This window comes from Apostichopus japonicus, chromosome 21, assembly GCF_037975245.1.
Source record: "Apostichopus japonicus isolate 1M-3 chromosome 21, ASM3797524v1, whole genome shotgun sequence".
In the NCBI taxonomy this organism is placed as follows: Eukaryota; Metazoa; Echinodermata; class Holothuroidea; order Aspidochirotida; family Stichopodidae; genus Apostichopus; species Apostichopus japonicus.
Window position 1 is genome coordinate 11,232,829 of NC_092581.1, and position 20,979 is coordinate 11,253,807.

A 20,979-nucleotide genomic window follows, 5' to 3' on the forward strand; every position below is an offset into this window, starting at 1 on the left:
AAACGAAGACCCCCAAGAAAATATCGAGGTATATAATGTTGTTACGAGATACAAATAACGTTGATTGCATGAAACATATAGAAGTGGCATAGCCAGCTATGAAAAATAACACTAATTTTTATTATATTCCTAATACTTGACGGATTACAAAATTTTGACTACACGTTACAAATCGCGTTTCCGGTTTTGGTCCCAAAAACAAAAACATAAACATTCTCTCTAATGAGACAGCAATCAATTACAGCGGTAACACTTATACAAGCACGTGATCATAATTAATAACATATACGCATTGATTTTATTTGGCATTTTGAAAGCACCAAAAAAAAAAATTAAAAAAATAGGTTAAAAAAGTCTTTCATATCTGTTTGTCAGTTTTCTGATCGTTTTCTTTGTATCCGTTAAAGCTGATTGAAGCATAAGAGGTACCGTATAACAGAAACTGTACACTGATAGTAAAACGACAATTCGTGAGTCATTGCAACCCCTTTTAGCTCTCGTCAAATTATCACGATTAATAGAAAATTATTGTTGTCGATGCGCTTGTGGATCCGAGTTGGTTTCTTTTTTTCTCGTATTGTGATTAACTAACAACATTCTCCCCCATCCTCCACCCCCCCCCCCCACTTCCCCGTCCCCTTCCCGGTAGCTCCACGCCAGGGGCCTTGATTTTCCGGCTAGTCTTCCGTGAAGTTAACATGAAAACAGCCTGTTGCTATACCCTGCGTGGCATTATGAGGCCTATTTATTAATGTAGAACCATTTTATTGCGCCGTCAATTGGCATTTTCTCATTATTAAAAAAAAACTGAAAGAAAAGCTTTGAAATCGATTATTGGAGAACATTATATGCAGAGATTACACAGTCACGCACAGGGAATTAAGAATGAACCACAGGGAGGCCATATAGGGAGAGAAACCTAACTTGCTAGGATATGATAACATGAGCACGAGTTAGTTATACAACATTAAGCATAGGCCTGTTTATGTAAAGGTCTTTATGTATAGGAATGTTTTGTAAGATTATGCTTTACCCATGTGCATATAGTGTCCTTATCGATTTCTATTCATATATAGTAGTGTCGTGATCAAAGAATGAATTTCGGTACTTTCAAACAAATTTCCGTTTGTATCGGTTTATTGCCCTCCGTTAAAATATGGTCCCTCCCCTAATTTAAATGCATGATGTATGTTTTTGACATTTGTTTATGTTACTTACACGCTTCTGTATTTTGTGTGTGTACATTTCCTTCGTTTATGTTGTCTTGTCTAACTGGCGATGGTTGTTATACTACAAAATTGAAATACGTAATGACTATAAATACATCGACGTAAGTAATTACGAACATGGTGCAAATATGACCAACGGCTGTAGAACAAATTTTTGCAGACATTTTGGCAGAAGTTTCGCTAAATTATTCTCGCTTAGTATCTCTTTTTGAATTAACCGCACGATTACGTTTCTAGACATCAACTGTAATGATGGAACAACTCGGCACAGTTTTATTAGTGCAAGGCCCTCGTCCTTATACTTCACAGTCATCAGCAGCATAGGCAACCTACCTTTCGCATCGACCAATCGCAACCCTTGGTCGACGCAAAGAAGTCGATTTAGGACGTTATTGAAAGCATCCACATCAAGGCATGAGTAGCTACTGTTTATTGTCTTAGGAAGATCTTTAAATAGGATAAAAATATCATTTAGAAACAGATAGAGGGGAGATCGACCCCCATCCAGGGTAACGTTGGTACGTGCACCGTGGTCCAGAAGAAGAAGAATGGCCGTGAAATCGCGTCTCTGGCAGGCGGCTAGTAACGGGGTGTATCCAAACATATCTGGGGTGTTGATCGTCGCCTCAGATCCGGATTGGAGTAAATATTCAATCATCTTTGCACAGAGAGCACCTCTACAGTCCATAGCAGCACACAAGATGGCGGACTGGCCTGTGTGTGGATCGATCGAATTGGGATTACCACCGGATGAGATTAACAGCTGCAATAAAGCAAAAGATGAAGACATACAAGGGAGAAGAGCTGAATAAGTCGTGATGTGCGTGGGGGGCGGGGATGGTGGTGGGGGTGGGAGGGAGTAGGTATAGGCCCTAAGGGGAAAGGTTCCCCATAAACATAAAAGAGAAAATGATGCATGTTGAATGTTGTGAGAGGGGGAATGGCTATGGGGTGTGAATGTTCGTCTTATTCAAATGATCAGTATACATATTAGGTATAAAAACACGTAAATCTACAGCAAACATCGTGGAAAGATTTCTGATTAAATAGTATTCATGTATTGTATAATACTGTAAGCACTTCAACATATAGCACACTTTTGTGTGACAAATTATAAAACAAACTGCCCTTGTTCTTTGAAAAACCAACCTCACCCCTCCCCACCCCCGGTGGTAGAGCACTATTGTAACGTCACGTTGTTCCAGAATAACAAATACATTTGATACACATTACCTTTAAGATGTCCACTCCATTCTCATGGAAGAATATTCTTCGGAATCCCGGCAGGTTGAACGAAGAGAGGACGCCATTGTAGAATGCAGGGTCGTTGCACTCTATCAAGGCCCCACACTCTAACAGGTAACGGACCATGCTCATATTGCCTCTATCAATGGCCCTTATCAGAGGCGGCAGGGTGTGTCTTGTACCGCGGTTTATATCGGCTCCGTGGTCTATGAGAACACCGGCGACCGCTAAACCGTTTGTTGATGAGGTCATCGTCACTGAGTACTCCAAGGGAAGAAGAGGCAGGTACTCGAATGGCTTCATGACTTCGGCACCGGCTTTGCAGAGCAGTCGAAGGCATCTGTGACGATTAGACAACCACCTCCTCCAGGGTCTGTCGCTAGGAATGAATCTTTGGTGAAACGTGGAGACTGAGTTTAACTGTCCCTGAAGTCTGAAAAGAAGAGATATAATATTCGAGTACTGATAGAAGGAGCACATGTTGAAGAAGAGGGGAGGGAAGGGGGGGGGGAAGTTCATCAAAGAAAACTGTATAATAACTTAATAAGACACGGATATATTAACTCGCTACATTTATCATCTAACTACATGATATAAAGAGTAGATACATACTAAAGAGTAGACAATTATGTCTCAGTTATGCAAGTGGTTACACGGTATGGTTGTACTTTAATGTTCCATATAGGCCTTAGGCTACATGTAGGAACACCATGACGCATCGCCACTATATACATCTTTGCGCCAGATGACTATTATATGTTAGATGTATTTTAGGTGTGCTGTGGTTGGCCTTTCACGCTCTCTCTCTCTATATACCTCCACTGATGACGTGTGTTGCAAAGCATCAAGGGAAGTTCCTCTGGTCGACAGTCCCAGGATAACAAGAGGACCTCCAGAGGAGTCGAAAACAATGGATCTGTTTCGTTTGGATTGCATCTGAAATGTATATTTAAAAAAAAATGATGTTGTAAAGAGGCTGTAAAATATGACGAGATTATATATAGTATCTGTTCTGTTTTATGTATTTAATGGGTTGGATGTGTTGGTTTGTTTGCTGTTATTTTCTTTTCTTTTTCTTGCTTGTTTGTTTGTATTTATTGTTATTTTGAGAGGGTTTTTTCTTTCATTTGCATTTGCATTTGCTTCATTTAAAATCTCAAAAGAACTAAAGCCAGCGATTCTGAATCAAACATGTTGTGATTTAAAACAAGTCCGGCGGTTTGAAATCAGAATTTTGGGTGCTCACTAATAGAGCTCTTCCCACCTGAAACTATCGGTCATAAATTAGTCTTGGGTATTTCATATGTAAATAAGACCATGTACTGTATCCTCGCGGTTACGTTACTTTTTTATGTAAGCATCTGCATGTTCATGGTTGGTTGCAAATCTTTGGCAATTATACCGAATTTATGATGATTATTCTTAAAAGTGAGATTGCGATTATTAAAACCAGGAAAATAACGTTCATTCTTTTCATCATGATGGTATTGCTACCGATGGGAGGGAGGGGGGGGGGTAGGTCTACTTATTTGACGAGGGTGACGTGGGGGTGGGGGAGGGGAATATCCATGTATAGGTTTATCTTTCGTCAGTTCCCTCGTGGCAAACTTTCAAGCATCACAATTATAAATGTCAGAAAGAGAGGTTGTCTACTTCTATTTTTTATGCAAGTTAGTCAAGTGAAATACTTTTTCACCCCTCCCCTCCCCGTCCCCCACCCCGCTCCTGTACGACTCTAAATTACAGACATAAGCAAGTCGATAATTCGATGGTCTGGATTTCTTCGTCATGAGCTGAAATAAAAGATGCAGTTTGGCGGCTAGAAATCAAACTGAACAAAATGCATGTTATTAGGGAATTTATTACCAGATATTATCGAAAATTTTAACTCGTTCATATCAACCTCGAAAGCAGCAATACATCAACATGAAGAGCTATAGAGTCTGGTGTTATCCTCTCATATACATAGCTATTAGGATTAACAAACGATAAAACTTCCCTCGCGAAATCGTATCTCTCTATGACGTATATTTCATTCACTTCTATATAAATCTTGTCAAAGTGTCTGGAACAAAACAATAAAAATCAACCGCCGACGAATAAATACAGCTATAAACAGGAATTATATCTGCAGTTTTTATAAATACTAACTTCTTCCAATATAATCATATTAGTTCAGCCTAAATTGTTCATTCAATGAATTTGCTTATCGCTTCTTTATATTAACAGAGCTCGTGTGTTTTTGTTTTTGTGTGTGTGAGTGAAATACAGCAAGACCGCTATGTGACTTGCTCAGCGACGTGACATTTTGAGTCTCTCCATATATAAGTGACGTGTGTATGATACGATATCGCCAAGATATCAACACGAAGGGGGGAGAGAAACTATCTTCTATGTCACGGCTAATTTTCACAGTTCTCTCTGAAAACCTTTGCTTTTTTTGATACCCTTGTGATGTTGATTCCCCGTTTGTATTTGTTGTGTTAGATACAGGCGTCGAGAAGATTCATATCAATTACTTTTGAGTCTTTAAATATTAATAGAAGTGAAGGTCTGACAAATATTTGATCCTATATAGGCCTCCTATCCTATATTATACCTCAAAAGGACAATGTGATATTTTTGGGGGTTTTTAAAATCCTGTTCAGCGTTATACATGTATACATGTTCAGTATATATAACGAACCTTCTCTGTGTATATAAAGTTTAAATTGGCAATTAAAAAATTTATTTAGGGAAAAAAGGTAGAACAAAAGTAGGACAAAGGTAATTAGATAAAAAGGAAAATAAACCTTGATTGGTCTTATTTACCCTTCGTGATTGACAGGGCAGTAATTAAACTCAACGAAGCAGTCATATTATTGCATGCATTTTGAGGGGTTGTGTTGTTTATCCTCTGATCATTGGGTGTGGGCACGGTGGGTTTGCGTGAGTGTGCGCGTATATATTTTGCACGGTTTTGCTTATGTTTTCTCAGAGATGTGTCATCTATGCTTGTTCTGTATTTCATTTGTGACTTTTGAATCAAAATTTGCCCCAAGTAGGAGGTACCCTTATCTATATTTAATGAAGACGTTTTGAAATGATATTGATGAAATATAGGCAGATTACGTCAATGGTCTTATTATTTAATAAATCCATGTGTTAAACATGATCATATATTTAATAAATCCATATGTTAAACATGATCATATCAAAAAATATTTAAAAACTGTCCGTGTCTATATAGACATTTGGTGCTTTGGTGATGGATTGTAACTTGCTTTCATTCTAAATATAGACCATATATAATATTTGTTCATAATTCGATACCTCTCAATCTAACTAAGAGAAGTATATGTTGTTAGTTGTGACAAGTAGAATACTCCATCATTCCATAAAATATAATATAAATCGAGTGGAGGAGTCATTAGTACCAGTGATTTCCTGATTTGTGGAAGCACTTCTTCGAGCCACTTCGCCTTAATGACTCTTGTGTCACGACTCGTTACAACACTGATTATATTTTGACTTCTCCTCTGATTTTCTCATCCTCCCCCCCTCCCCCCCCCCCCCAAAGACAATGGATTCGGCGGTCAGATTGGTGCATGCGGCATTTCAGTGCATGATCTGTCACGCAGAAACGACCGTAGCAATATTTGTGGGGGGGGGGGTGGTATGTTGGATAATATCCGTTCTGGTGTTGGTATTCCCGGCCCTTGACATTTTTTTTGGTAAGGGGAATAAGATGCAAAGTGGTGCTATCATTTTCATTCTTAATCTGCGAGATTAAATGTTGCCAGTGTATATGACTTTACGTTCGTGTATTATCAAGTGTGTAGGGGTTTTTAGGGGGGGGGGGTAAGGGGGGACAAATGTTGGATGATATCCGTTCTAGGGAGGGGTATTCTCGCTGCCCTAAGAATATACTGTTTTGGTAACGGAGCTTAAATGCAAAATGGTGCTATCATTTTCATTATTATAATTACATTTTTGTTGTGCGAGTTTAAATGTTGCAATGGTATACGACTTTACGTTCGTGTATTATATAAAGTGTAAGCCATTTGGAAAAGTTGTCAAGAAAAATCTTTCATTATATTAGCAAATATGTTATGGTCATGTGAGCTTTGAAATTATTCTAAACATCATCGGTTACTCGCGTTACATATACTTGGTTCGGATACTCGTATATAAACGACTCGGTTACTCGCCTATTATAACAACATTGCCATAGCACTGTTGTCACAGTTCCATCGTATCGTACAATATCTGTTAATTATGAGCAATACATCAAACTAATTTGCATCCATATTTTCTATTCGGCATTTTTTTTTCTCCACGAAACTATTATTTTTTACGGCATTTTTTCGATCATAATAATAATAATGATAATAATAGTAATGACATAAGTGGTCCGTAACTTGTTAGATCTCTATGTGCTCATATAAATCCATGTGTCGAACCGAACATATTATTGAATGTTAACTAGCCTACACTCCCTACAGATACATATAAGTTTGTACGGAAGGACACATTTTGATGAGTAAAATTAAATTAAAAAAGAATGTATACTATATATATATATATATATATATATATATAGGCCTATATATAGTCTCAATTATTTGAAAAAGCCATTTTTTTGCAAACAGTTCCGAATACGCATGTCTGAAATCAGTTGTACGCCTCATTAAATTTGTTTTGTCCGAAAAATAAATTAAGCATAAGCCATCGTACATTGAATCTTGTTCCACCCGACATGACAGCAAAATGGCGTCATAAAAAAAGTTTAAAAAAATAGAACGACTTACCTTGACCTTTGAAGAAGAAATTTCAGTATGTTTGGCGATGCACATATCAGCGCCAGTGTCATTATATGAGTAGGGTGTGTGTCGGAGATATAGAGGCGATATTCACGTAGCACGGTGGGGTCGGGTACATTTTCTTCTAAGTATCTAACTTTATCCCTACAAACGGCCATACACAGACGCTCAGCATCAATATTCTCTGTGCCGACAACTGAATAACGTGTAAGGGTTGCAGTGGGGTTGCTATCCTGTGGGCCCCCCACGTCGGGGATATCATTAACCGACACCTCGTAGGCACCATGTCGCTTGAAACAGCATAAAAGTGCATTCCTGCATCCGTTGGAGGTGGCCATATCACTGCAAAAAAAATCTCGCCCTTGTATGAATTATATAGGGACTGTCAGACAAAGCTATTTGTCAATACTTATTCATTAACGCTTTCAAATATTTAAAAGCAAATAGTTAAATTGTAGTTGCTATCCGAATCTCGCGCGGGATGTGCAGAAGCGCGCAAATTTACACTACAGGAACGTTGGGTGCACGGAAACGCGCTATATTTTCTCCCATGGCAACATCGCTTGAAATCACGCTTTGCTCAACGCGAACTGGATATGTTCTTCTTTAAAGAACGACAGTCTCTCCTCTGTCAGGAAATAAACTGGAAGAGGGCATGCCAAACCTATCACCCCTTGTCCGCCAGCCCCATTAATATATATATATATATATATATATATATATATATATATATATATATATATATATATATATATATATATATATATACAAATATAGACTGTAAAACCTTAAATACAAATCTCAATGCAAGTTTGTACCGGTCCTCATGCTATGAAAGTTGCGTAGTCATGACAGGATAGGGAACGGGTATTACTACATGTTATGATACCAATAACCATATTTAATAACGACTCCCACCCCAAAACCCATTCCCACCCCAACCCCACCCCCCCCCCACACAGAAATGGATTACCAGTAGTCGGGTTACACCAGCTACTGTTTTCCACTTCCCTCCTCTGCCCCATTCCCGCCCTCCTAACACCTTTGCTTTAAATGATGTAACAATGTTAGATTCTTTATAGTTATTCGTATTTTGAACACCAACCCTCCACTTCCGTCACCTTCGTACAGACCTCAGCTACATTTACCGATATTGTAATTATTATTGACTTCGTCTTTTGTGTTCTTCAATTACTAGAGCTGGGTGGATCAGATTCTTCATTGGAACCCCGAGGAGTTTGGTGGTATTTCAGAGTTAAGAATACCAGCGTCAGAGATATGGATCCCAGATATTACATTGTACAATACGTAAGTATTTATCTTCAGTACGTAACTTAAGAACATTTTGCTAGGTTCCAGTTCTGATGAAAGGGTGGGGGCAGGGGTACTTCCGCAGGGCACGGCGTCAAATTTGATGGCCTGGGAAAATATGAGAAATATTAAGAGTGTAAGAAGGGCCTGGTATAAGGTAACTGTCCCCATGGTCCTAACTGACTCTCGAAGCCGTCTGCTGGGAGTGGAGGGGGAGGGGGGAGCCGTCCCTTTACCTTTTAATATATATAAGTAATAAGCCCTAATAAAATATTTTAATTAATTACATGCAATATTTCTCTGTTTCTATCCACCCAAAAAAAAAGGTTTTGAAAGTGCTATCTTTTTTTGTCATTTTTGTTCTGTTAACAGAGGAGATTCAGCGGTCCTCGCACAGGGGAACATAACGTCTAGTAATGTCATACTTCGATACGATGGCTTCATACGACTGACGACAAAACCGTTCGTACAACACAGCACATGTCTCTTGAGTATTCGCTACTTCCCGTTCGACGTGCAGACGTGTAAACTGAAATTTGGATCCTGGACATTTGACCAAAGGCTGGTCGACCTCGTAAATGGCACCCCGGGACCGTTATATAGTGATTTCGAACAAAACGAACAATGGCATTTGGAGTATGCGTTCTTTAAACGTCACGTGTTATTCTACGTTTGTTGTCCCCAACGGTACGTGGACGTGACGTTGTGTATGGGACTCAAGCGTAAACCACAGTACTATATACACAAACTGGTGATGCCCATATTACTGTTGTCGGCACTGTCAATGGTAGGCTTTCTAATGCCGTATAACGTTGGGGTCGTGAAGGCCAATCTGAGTATTAGTCTGTTCCTCTCTATGACTGTTTTCTTACTCTTAGTGGCGGAAACCATTCCTAGAACATCGTCGGAATTACCGATAGTCAGTGAGTATATATCAATTTTTTTGCTGATACTTATGTCAAAATAAGTTAAAGAATAAATAAAAACAAAAGGGCAATCCACGTAGTTGTATATCTCATCGCCAGTAAAAACACTGATTTTCAAATGAACAAATTTGAACAAAAATGAACAAATTTGAACAAAAATGAACAAATTTGAACAAAAATGAACAAATTTGAACAAAAATGAACAAATTTGAAGCTACGCGATCTGGCAAATCGGAGGAAACTACTACGTGACATTTCCATTATACCTGTGAAGGTTCTATAAGTCAATTCAATATTTCCCCATTTGGAGTTATAGCAACAACAGCCCCTCCCCCGCTTTATTAAAGTAGAGCAAGTTTGCATTGACGATGTTTTATGAGAAGAGTTTTGGGAGGTTGCCCTGAGTTTGGTTAATTACAATTATATTGTGCACCATTGTTCGATACGTCATTGGCATTTGTTAAAAGTAAGCTATGGCGATTTGCAGTACACAGACTCTGTCTATACATTTTGTATATTATGACACAATTCGACAAAGTCGGGGATGAGGTGGGGGTTGGGTGAGGGGTATGAGTGTGTGTGGGGTGGGGTGGGGTGAGGCGGAGGAGTCTGTATATTATCCTGATGGAGAAGGAATCGACACAATTGGTCTATCATTCTTCACGAAGAATGGTTTTGATATTCAGAATGCTTCCCGTATACTGACGTCATCATTGACTGAGATCTCCCATTGGTGGATCAATATAGGCCTACTGAACAACAACTATAAAGAAGGGATGTATACATACACAGTGACAGGCTACAAAAATATCAGAAACGGCGTGCAATATACAGCAGGCACCTCCTTCCAGCTATGAATGCAAAAGGCGGGGTAACAATTCACAGAATAAATGTATATACATGGAAAGCACATCATATATAATACGTTAGGTCGCTTGTATAGTAAACCCTGTACAATTAATCCATCTCATAACCAGTGTTGGAACGGTGTTGAATAGGCACTCCAGCCTTAGCAATAGGTAATACATTAACACCATATCACAAACCAAAAAAATGTTCAGATAAAAGTTCTATCTTTATTGCAAATGCTTTGTCATCTAAACATCAAACATCTCTTGAATTATTCAAAAATTTGCAATCATAAAAAAACATCAAGTCAAGAGCAACCAAATAATAATGTATAACAACCGACGGCAACATCAGATGTAATAGCATCGCAGATATTATGTTGATTCAAGTGCCGTGTGTGTTATGTTATACTTTCCGTTTAGTTCTGTCTACACTTGATGGCTCTTATTTGGCTCATCAATCCTGCAAAATTTTTATTTATTGCTCTAACATTGCGTCCATCAATCCAATGAAAGTTGATCCTTTGATCGAGTGTTCTGAAACTTTTATGGCAGGGTTTGTAAGTAAGAGCAAACCAAATATTATAAACTTAGTACAAATTGCCTCAGGTTTGTACAAAGAGAAGCTCTGTCGAAATCAAATTGATACGTTTCCTTTCTGTGAAGTCTATTCTCTTGTTCGTTATTATCATTATCCTTATAACTTCTAACCGGACGCGACGGGAAAGAATTCAGTCTAGAGGGGTAAGGAGGGGTGGGAAAGGGGGCAGGCATATGTTTCGAAGAACGGTACCGCTAATTGCAGCATTATAATGTTTTCCATCAAAACGGTCCTTTTTAATTACTTTTTTTTTAATTTTCCGACATAAGGGCACAATTTTCTTGATTTCTCAACGATATATAAAAAAGGGACACTTTTATATGCAAAAGTGGAAAAAGGGTATACTTTTCGTTAACAAAAACGAGAACTCCCAGCCTACTAAAAAAATATATAGGCGTTCTGACTGGGAGATTCGAAGTATTCAAATTATTACCAGTTATCCATCAGTGTTAAAAGATAACTATAGGCACAAAATTTCATTTTCATATGACAGGTTGTATTTCTACACCGCTTATGATTTGTGGGAATTTACCCTTTAAACATTTGAAGGTCATCAATCAAAGCGACTGGAATCCTTAGTCTAACACATATACCATTAGATCCGTATCTCAGATGCCACACAAACCTCAGTGGGGAAAACATAACTTTTATAGCCTCAAAAAACATGTTTTGAATTGTATTAAAAAAATCGTCAAGGACAAATGTTTGCTGCAAATCATCCAAGAATGCTCTATTATTTATATGAATTTAAGATATATATATTTTTTTCTAAGAAATCAGAATTTATAAACAATGGATAAACCTTAACAATTAGACATGCACCGAGGAGCCGACGTAATCATCAATTATTTAGCCTTAGAGGAGAATTGCAAAATAGTTTGTTGAAGATAATTATGTTGAGTTTAATTAACTGTCTAGTGTATATTTGAGCGGGATTTCTATTGGGGTTTTAGTTTCACATAACGCCAAATGAAATAAGAGGACGAAATTTGACGAAGTTTAAATAGGACTGACATGGAATTTGTTTTGTGTCATCGCTTATTGGTTGTTTATTACCTCCTATATGGGTTCAATGTCCCGTCTTAAATTTTGATATAAATTTGGAAAGTTACGTTAATTTAAAAAACAAAATGTTGTGTGTGTAAGTTTTGTATACGAATAATCGATTGAAATATTGACATACACAGATTAAACCATGAATGTCACAAATTGAAGGACAAAAATGTCAAGGGCGTAGAAACCGGGGGGCTGGGGGCGCCAGCCCCCCCCCCAGTGAAAAATGTGGAGGGGCGGAAGTATCATTCCGCCCCCCCCCCCCGCTTCGCAAGTCAGAAAACTCCTTTTTCATTTCCAAATGAGAAAAAAAATCAATTTGGAGCACCAAATTGCATCTAAGGCCAGGTGAAAATAAAAAATTAAGTTTACAAAATGGAGTGGGTGTTGAAGTGTGCTATATATTGCACCAAATTGCATCTGAGGCCACCTGGAAATGCAAAGCATTCCAAAGGGGGAGGGGACACCCCCTTCCCTAAGACCCCTCCCCCAGGCCGGCCATCAGTCTTTAGCCCCCCCCCCCACTCAAAAGTACCTTCCTACGCCACTGAAAATGTAAATTAGTTTTCAATTTGAAGCAAAATATGTCAATTTGAATTAGCTGATGTCAGTTTTACTTCTATTCAAAACGCGGTTTGTATTATTATTATTTTTTTTGGTGCCATTGACATGTTTATTATTTAATTTTATCGATTTAAAGAGGGATAGATCTATCTCTCGAGGCTAAAATCGAACACCGATGTCACAAAGAAATAATTTAAACATCCGAAAATTCCATTATCTTGTTCTTCAAATTTCGACACAAGCAGCTTTAGTCAGCAAAGAATATAGCATTCTTGTGTCTAATAATAGAGAAACATGACGCCCGAACAGACAGAGAATTAAGATAATAATAATAAATAATAAATACCATATATTAAAGTGCTGTTATCATGAAATAAAACATGCTCAAGAGCACTGTACAAAAGAACCAATACCTTGAATATAAAATTACCAAACTTAAGAAAACCTTAAAGTAATAACAACAGCAATAAAAGTAGAAGTAAAACATGATGGGTTCATGTAGACTAGAGTTGCAAGGGGTTGCAAGGGTTCTAAAAGCCAGGAATAATTGCCCGGAATAATAATGTCAACTTAGCCCCGATTCGCACGCTTTAATGCTTCCTTAAGTATAATATGAATATGAACATGAAAATACAGTATTATTTAAACCCCCCCCCCCCCCGCTCCCCGACGGTCTCTGTTCAAACCGCGGGATTGGCAACATCCGCCTTGGAAAGCATCGTATACTACCGCTTGCTTTGTTGGTCCATGTTCCTATACTTTCTGTGGAATTTATTCTCAAATTGCCTTAAGTTTAATCATTTTGAAAACGTACCACAAAATAAAAAGCATTATTTGTTGTGCGTAGACATCAGAATTTACAATGTTCTAAAAATGTTGCCGACGCCTCCTAACCACGTGCATAAAAATAAATCCCATAATATGAGGTCCGTATATATTGTGAACATTATAAGCAAGTTGTTTTGAAGTGGGGATACATTTTTTATCCTGTTATTTCGGTGATTTCGATGCATTGTTTAATGTCAGCATAAAGATTAACACCCCCCCCCCCACATCATGTAGGTGTGGGCTCTTTCTAACATTTGCTTTTGTGCTTTCAAAGGATCCTGAGATACATTCAAGAGAAATGATAATTCCTGTTTCTGGGATACGTTTTCCCGTGTTATGCTCTTCATACAGTCGCGTTTATGCACTTCTAAAATGTTTGCCCATTCGAAACTGTTTGATTGCTCCCTAACCCCCCCCCCCACCCCCCTCCACCCAATGGAATTTCTGTGCCCCGACTGGTTCGGTATATGGATTTTACTGATCGCCGTACAGAATTCGCCTTTATACAGCTAAAGAGACTTTGCAATGTCTAACTCTAACGTTGCGTTACATTTTACACAATAAGCCCTAGCATATTTGATTAAGGTAATACATTCTCTCCATAAATTGGGATGCTTCTAATTTATGATTTTTCTTATTTCTTCTGCTTTAATTTGACAGCTCAATACTACATTTCTATTATGATATTGATTGCTCTGTCGACTGGCATGAACATTGCGATATTAAACATCTTTCATCTCGGTAAAGAGAGCGCCCAGAATGTACCGCGGTGGATGAGACGAGCAGTCTTCTTTTACTTGGCTAGAATAATGTTGATGGAAGATATCGTGGCTTATTGGAAAAAATCCGTCAAAAGACACCCGCAGAAAAGTAAAGATGCAGCCGAGAGAGAGGCAGTGCTGAGGAGGCAACGATGGTTCGCATCGAGGTAAACTGGTTTTCCTATATACTATAGTGTCAAAACAGAACAAAATGGGATGGATTAAATGGTTTGAGTTCGCTGTACACAGTGGAAACTAGAACTTGATCTTGCATGCAGCGTCCGTACTCCATAGCAGTCGTCTGCGTTAACTTTTGCCATTGGTTCTTCTCTTCATAGCCGAAAAATGAGACTTCATAGAGCTATAAAAGGGATGTTCAAGGGTGTGAAGACTGGCGCACAAAGAAACGTCTCATGCCGGTAATCTGACCTAGTTTCGAACAAGGTGTAACAGAAGTGTTAAACACCACCATCGATCCCAGAAAATATACACACAGCTTGCTACCGTCGGTAATTAGACACTAGTGTACAGTCAATACAAACAGCTACGGTCAATACCCACAACACAGTGTACAAAGCGATTGACATCTCAGGTCCAGATAAAAGATAACAAGGTATCACGTTTCATATACTGTCATGCATTTTGTAGCGACAAGAAAAAACTTCACTTGCAAGCGGCGGAAAGTTAACTCTTTCAGAGCGCGGCAAGCGGTTTGGGGCGAGTCTTCAATGCCTTTATGGTGGCAGACATTGTAACATTTATCTGAAAGAAAGAAAAATTGTTCCATATTATTAGAGTTGAAATTCCCGTCTAATTATCTGGTCCCTATAAACTGCAGAGATATGGTTCATTGAATATGTAACATATTGTGACGGGCTAAACCTTCTAGTACCGCGGGACGTGAATCACAGTAGGTGGTCTGTGACGTCATCAACGACATATGTTCCTCAACATCTTTCCTTTCCTATCATTATTATCCTTTTGTTAATTTATCTCTGTAATTCGATGCATTTAGAATGTGTGCTTAGCTACCAACTCTCTCATGCCGTTACAATCACAGCCAAACCTTTTTTATTTATTTTTATGTGTAATAAAATATATATTATTTTTCGATGTTAATATAACATATTTACATATTATGTAATAAAAGAAACACCTTTTTCAGCTCAATTGCCATGGTGACATTCACTGTGCTATTTTAAAAAATAACACAAAAAAATTGGTGAAAATTCATATCTACATTCATAGATACAAACTCCTATGAGGATTTGGTTCAACCTGAAGAAACAGACATGTTTTTTAGCACTGAATTTTGTCTTCTTTTTTCTTCTTCTTTCGTTTTAACCCACCCCCTCCTTTTTTATTTTTATTTAGATACGGCATCAAATATAACCCAAAGGAGAACGTGTTGATTAACAACCTAAAGACCGACAGCGGCAGTACGGAGAGTCTTCTGCATGACGAGAACTCTCACATGGAACAGGAAGAGAACCTTAGCGAATATGAACACATTGATGAAAAGATACCCATAATTTGGAGAGTTCGACTGAAAAATATCGAGGGCAGTGTATCGAACGTACATCAGCACATGATCGGCGCTCATAAAAAGCGCACTAAACTGCAAAAGAGCAAACGAGAATGGGCACTGGTTGCTACGGTGATGGACAGACTCTTTTTCATTATTTATTCAACCACGACGATTTCTGTGACTTTCTATATCTTAATGTGGATCCCTCGCTGGCAGGTACCACTTAACGTCAACGATTGTGTTTAGTGTCACCCCCTTTGAACAAGGATAGACTGGTAGAGGTAACCCACACCCGCTAAATTACTTTGGATTACCTAGATTATCAATTGAAAATCTAGGATTTTCTGTTGATATTCAAAGTTTTATTCTATAATCCATGGTTATCGATCGACCATCCAGGATTGTCCAGGCGACAATCGAAGATTGATCGATAAACCTCGATTATTAACCGATAAACCGGGGTTTTCCGATTTATTGGGCTTATGGCTTGCCAAAGACGGTGCTTAACTCCGCCACATGTAATCAACTGTTAAATATGCCAGCCCACGGCAAACTAGGATATTTCTTAAACGGATCAAGATTTGTTGTAAGGTGTATTCATGGGAAGTTGTCCATCACAGATGTCTATATCGCAAAGGTTCAAATTGATAGACGGGGCTGCTCCCAATTAGACTAACGCATGAACTTATACAGGCCGGTATATACCTGCAGGGGCGAGTTAATGGTAGGCACGTAGCCACTGCGTTGATCCCAAATCGGTTACTCTGGCTAAGGGCCTGGTTAATCGATCAACCTTTAATGTAGAGTTGTTCAGTTAGTAATTCCTTTCAGTGGCGAAATCAAGATTTTATAAGGTGGGCGGGGGTTGGGGTGGGGGTGGCCATGGGATTGTGGAAGCCGACTCCTATGCAGGGGTATGTGGGGAAGGGGAGTCAATAAAAATAATAATTTCTTTGAATATAATCACGTGATTGACTCGTGATTGACATTTTGATCCTATATACTCCAAAAAAAGGTAACGTCAATAAATAACCCATTTCCTAAATTCTCCACTTCGACCTACCCCCCCCCCCCGCCCCAACTCCTTTCTCTCTCCAATCGGACCAAACTAAATAACAAAGATACAAAAAAAGATCTTCATGTGCGAGACAAACATAATTGCTAACAGTTTGCTCAAATGTGATGTAAATAATGCCACCATGGAAGGAAGGCAGAGTAAGTGAAAAGCTTTAGTTTTTATGTTATGTTTCTGTTCATAATTGCAAGGATAGTGTGATAATTGCTGTTTTGAAGTGAATAATAATAAAAGTAATTTCCGAAAGTATAAATTTTAAGACTATATAAGTCAAGCACAAATGTACTTGTGATGCACCAACTCTTGAGAAATACTCTCACGTGAGGATTGGCTGTTTGATGATCTAGTCTCATGCATATGCATGAAGGAACATCAAAACTATTTCTGTTAACAATCTCAATTTATGGAGACTGGGAATCAGAGGGGATCAAGTTGTTTGGTGTTAGTGTCCAAACTCTATCTAGTGCGACCTTTCTTTGAAGAAAAAATGTACCATTTCTGTCAAGGAAAACAATTTGCGGAATCTGTTAGAGACAAAGGATCTATATCACTTTATAGACTAAATCATTGGTTAATGATTGTAACGTTTCTTTTAATCTGCTATTGACCCCAAATGTTAGCAACAGGGCCGTCTTAACGCATGGGCCCACTGGGCCCTGGCCCAGGGCCCCGCGATGTCAGGGGCCCCGCAATCGTAGTAACCCCATGTCTTAATCTGGGAGGAAAACTTATTGAATAGGCCAGAAAATGCTGCAAGTTCCGTAAGTTTCCCCAGTTGAAAGACTCAACACAAGGGTGTTACAAATGGTGAGTCCAGTATTGTTAGGTAAGGGATGGAGGGCAACTGGAAGATTACTCTTCTATAATGTATTTCAGCTTTAAGATATATCACGTATGTTATTCAGCTAAAGCTTTATGCTTTATGCGCGACATAGGGAGGAGTGGTAAATGCAGGCATGTCTATGCTTGAGCGATTGTCAAGGATGTCAATTTTTCACGCAACTTTTTTCGAACTCACTTGATTGAGGGGCCCCGCTCCATTGCCCGGCCCAGGGCCCGGTGATCTCTTAAGACGGCCCTGGTTAGGAAGCTATAAACAGTGAGGTACACTGTGTCGGGAATATACGCTGTGAATCATCATGACGCATCACGTGGATTTGTCTTTTGTAGGTCACAATTCAAACATAGTTCCAAAGAGAGCAAAGGACATCATTTTTTTCAATCTGTGATAACCGTCATGCAGGGGTGCTTTGAATGAAACTATTCCCTAGCGCGATCAAGACATATTATCTTTACCTTCATTGCCCCTCCCCTCCCCCACCGTGCCTAACCTCCCCCGACACCGAAAAGAAAATACGAGAAAATCAAGTACTTGTCACTCACGACTTCAAATTCCAAGAAGTAGTTTCATGCCATCCTGAAAATAATTCCCTTCATCATCCCTCATTTGCATAATCTCATTAAATCTTCCTACATGTCAGAAAATTCAGAAAGTATTTTGCTAAGTTTTAGCAACTTTTAGCATCCTAGAATTTGGGGTCAATACTGATGACCTTCAGGGAGACACAAACTAAACCAATAATAAGTCATTGTGATAACTGTCATGAACAACTAACAAAGACACTTATTCCATTAGGAAGGTATCACAGGTTTAATGTTCCTTCACAAACAGGGGTGGAGGACTTGTGCAAGTCTATATATGACATCACCAAGTCACGTGTGCTTCCATTGTTTTACGTTCAAGTTCTTTATTTATGACACAATTTATCTTGCATTAATGGGTAGTACGTTTTACAACTGTTACACCTAAATGTACTGTGGTGCTTAAAAATTACCTGTTTGCGTTTTGTTTCAGCGTCGACACATCTACCTTCCACAAGTAGCCTAAAAGTAAAAAGTTTCAGACCCTAGCTACAGGCGCGGCGGAACGGAAAAATTATTGGGGGGCTAATGTGTGGAGACTAACTAAGCGGAGCGCCACCATCGGTTGGCGCGGAGCGTACAAGAAAATTTTGGGGTTTTTCAATCCCCCAGATGGCCGGAAACGGCACTTCCCGAGTGTTTTATGCTGCGAATACCTAGCCCTAAAATATGGGTCTCAAGCCTGCAATTTCTCAGATTGCACGTAAAAGTCTGTAAAAACATTGCTATTTGTATATTCGATGGTGTTTTAAGAGAGTACCTATTACTCGTAGTGTACTCGCAAAGACGTTTTTGAGTGTAGTAAGGGCAGTGGCGGAGCTAGGGGTATTGGTCAGGGGGACAAAAATGGTCTGTAGGGGCGCTTTCGACACTATCTAACCGGAGCGCCACCACAGGTTGGCGCGGAGCGTACAGAAAATTTTTGAGTAAAGATACTCCCTAGATTGCAGGAAATGATCCTCTCCGGGCCTTGCTAATTTGCAGATAAACGGAAAATAAATAGGTGTCGTCGCCATTTTGTCGAAAAATTACACCAAAAGAATATGGCAAATGTCAAAAGGTAGATGAGAGCGCAATAAAATAGTCAATAATCGCGAATAAGTAAAAAGTGGTGGAAAGCTGAAAATGGCGCCTGCAGTCCATTTGAGTCCGTCAGGGGGGCATCCGCCCCCCTGACTGTATGGACACTCCGCCACTGAGTAAGGGGATGTTGGAGAACTGACTGAAAAGATGCAAGTCATTGGCCTAAGACGAAGTTGTGTTGCGCTTACCGGTACTCACACTCACTGCTTCCACTTTTTACGGGGCGTGAAGACGCGGTTGGGGTGACAATGTGGTCTATAGCCAGGGGACGGGCCGAGGGTCCCCCAGCATTTACTAAAATTATTACACCTATAAAGTATACGTGTGCATCGGACAGATCGACAAGTATGCATTGAAAAATGGGCAGATGCACGTTTCGGAGCCTTGGTAAATATTGGGGGGGCTTATCATGCATTTGCCCCCTCAACTTTTTCATTGGGGGGCTGAGCCCCCCCAAGCCCCCCCGGTTCCGCCGCCACTGCCTAGCTAGTGGCAGTATTACACGACCAGTTTACTTAAGGACAACTTAGCAAAACGACTGTTAAACAAGTCTATTTTGTCAACTGCTATGGGGGGGGGGGGGGGGTTCATTACAAAAATCTCTAGTATACAAGCCATTGGTGTCTCCTTGCAGTATATCGTCTCCTTGCAGTATATGCCAATAGTCAAACTACGTGATTTTCGCCTCATTTATATATGTTGTACGTACGAAACTTTTGCTACCCAATTTGAAGTTGTCCCTGTTCAAACAGCTTCTCAGTAAGTCTGGTTCTGTTTACCAACGGATTATCAGTTTAGATACAAAATTTCCATTTGCAATGTTTCATGCACTAATGTGTACAAATGTATAGCAGTCGACCCTGCATTGCAAAAATTGTACATTATCAAAGAATGTGGTGAAAAGTTGCCATTTTGCTGTAATCATTTTGATATTGAGGAAAAAAGGTTTTTTCACTGAGGCTGTGAGAGAATGATGAGGGGTCTCATAGGCTGGGGTTTCACAGGGAGCGGTAGGGTGTGAAAACAGAGCTTGGTTGAGGAGCTTTTTTAAATAAAATTTTTATCTTCTTGAAAAATAAACTTGTAATGCTGTGTTCACAAGGGAGAATTGTTTAAATACATGTGCAATTGATAAGTGGCATCTTGCTACTTAAAGCTTCCCACTCTGTCAGTCTATTTTTTGTCATCTTTTCAAATTAATAATTAAATGTGGGGTACAAATGTGGGGTACAAATCCCAAGTACTGTACCCACTCGGTATTATGTTTTTCTCGCTCCCTTTGATCAGTTTTATAACTCTTCATGAACAAAATCTACATTTGCCTTAAAATGTCTTTTCACTTAATCATCCATCATTGAAGATGTCATGGTGTTAACCCTGAAGATGTTAAAGTATTACTTAACAATGACTGCTTCACAAGCTCGTTCATTCAATATCTAAATCTTAAAAAGTTGTATTTTGTGTTGGTCACTATCTGGTGGTGCAATGCTTGAATTAAAGGAAGGAAAGTTAAACACAGAAGCCTTGTAACATTGGAATGAAACAGAACTCACCAATTGTGGGCAATCCAAACAGATGTAACCACATATATGTCTTTCAGTTAGAACGGCGTTCATGTGTGGTCATTCAGTGTTACACTTTGGACAAAAACATAATTTAAGGAATGGGAGAGAAATACAGCTTTTTAGCAGCTTTTACTTTAA

The 20,979-nt window shown here is 39.1% G+C and overlaps 2 protein-coding genes across 4 annotated transcripts in view; one reads left to right on the plus strand and one right to left on the minus strand.

Moving 5' to 3' along the window:
- The window catches only part of LOC139962770 (neuronal acetylcholine receptor subunit alpha-9-like), a 74,405-nt gene extending 55,727 nt beyond the window's left edge, over positions 1–18,678 (plus strand). For all 3 annotated transcript variants that reach the window (XM_071963081.1, XM_071963083.1, XM_071963082.1), the window contains 4 exons: positions 8,475–8,584; positions 8,960–9,510; positions 14,068–14,335; positions 15,543–18,678. In XM_071963081.1, the coding sequence (XP_071819182.1) occupies positions 8,475–8,584; positions 8,960–9,510; positions 14,068–14,335; positions 15,543–15,942 (1,329 nt within the window). In that variant the 3' untranslated portion in view covers positions 15,943–18,678. The remainder of the gene's footprint in view (positions 1–8,474; positions 8,585–8,959; positions 9,511–14,067; positions 14,336–15,542) is intronic.
- On the minus strand, positions 628–7,709 carry LOC139962915 (ankyrin repeat domain-containing protein 61-like). Its single transcript, XM_071963319.1, has 4 exons — positions 7,265–7,709; positions 3,291–3,410; positions 2,463–2,907; positions 628–1,992 (listed from the first exon to the last, which is right to left on the minus strand). Exons 1-4 carry the CDS (start codon positions 7,612–7,614, stop codon positions 1,339–1,341), a joined length of 1,569 nt encoding a protein of 522 aa, XP_071819420.1. The 5' UTR covers positions 7,615–7,709; the 3' UTR covers positions 628–1,338.
- Positions 18,679–20,979: the final 2,301 nt, after the last annotated feature.

Coding starts and splice junctions, on each gene's coding strand:
- LOC139962915 (XM_071963319.1), bottom strand. CDS start 7,614: ATGGCCACCTCCAACGGATGCAGGAATGCACTTTTATGCTGTTTCAAG. Junction 3,411..7,264: donor TTTCTTCTTCAAAGGTCAAG/GTAAGTCGTTCT, acceptor TATACATTTCAG/ATGCAATCCAAACGAAACAG. Junction 2,908..3,290: donor AACACACGTCATCAGTGGAG/GTATATAGAGAG, acceptor TCTTCTTTTCAG/ACTTCAGGGACAGTTAAACT.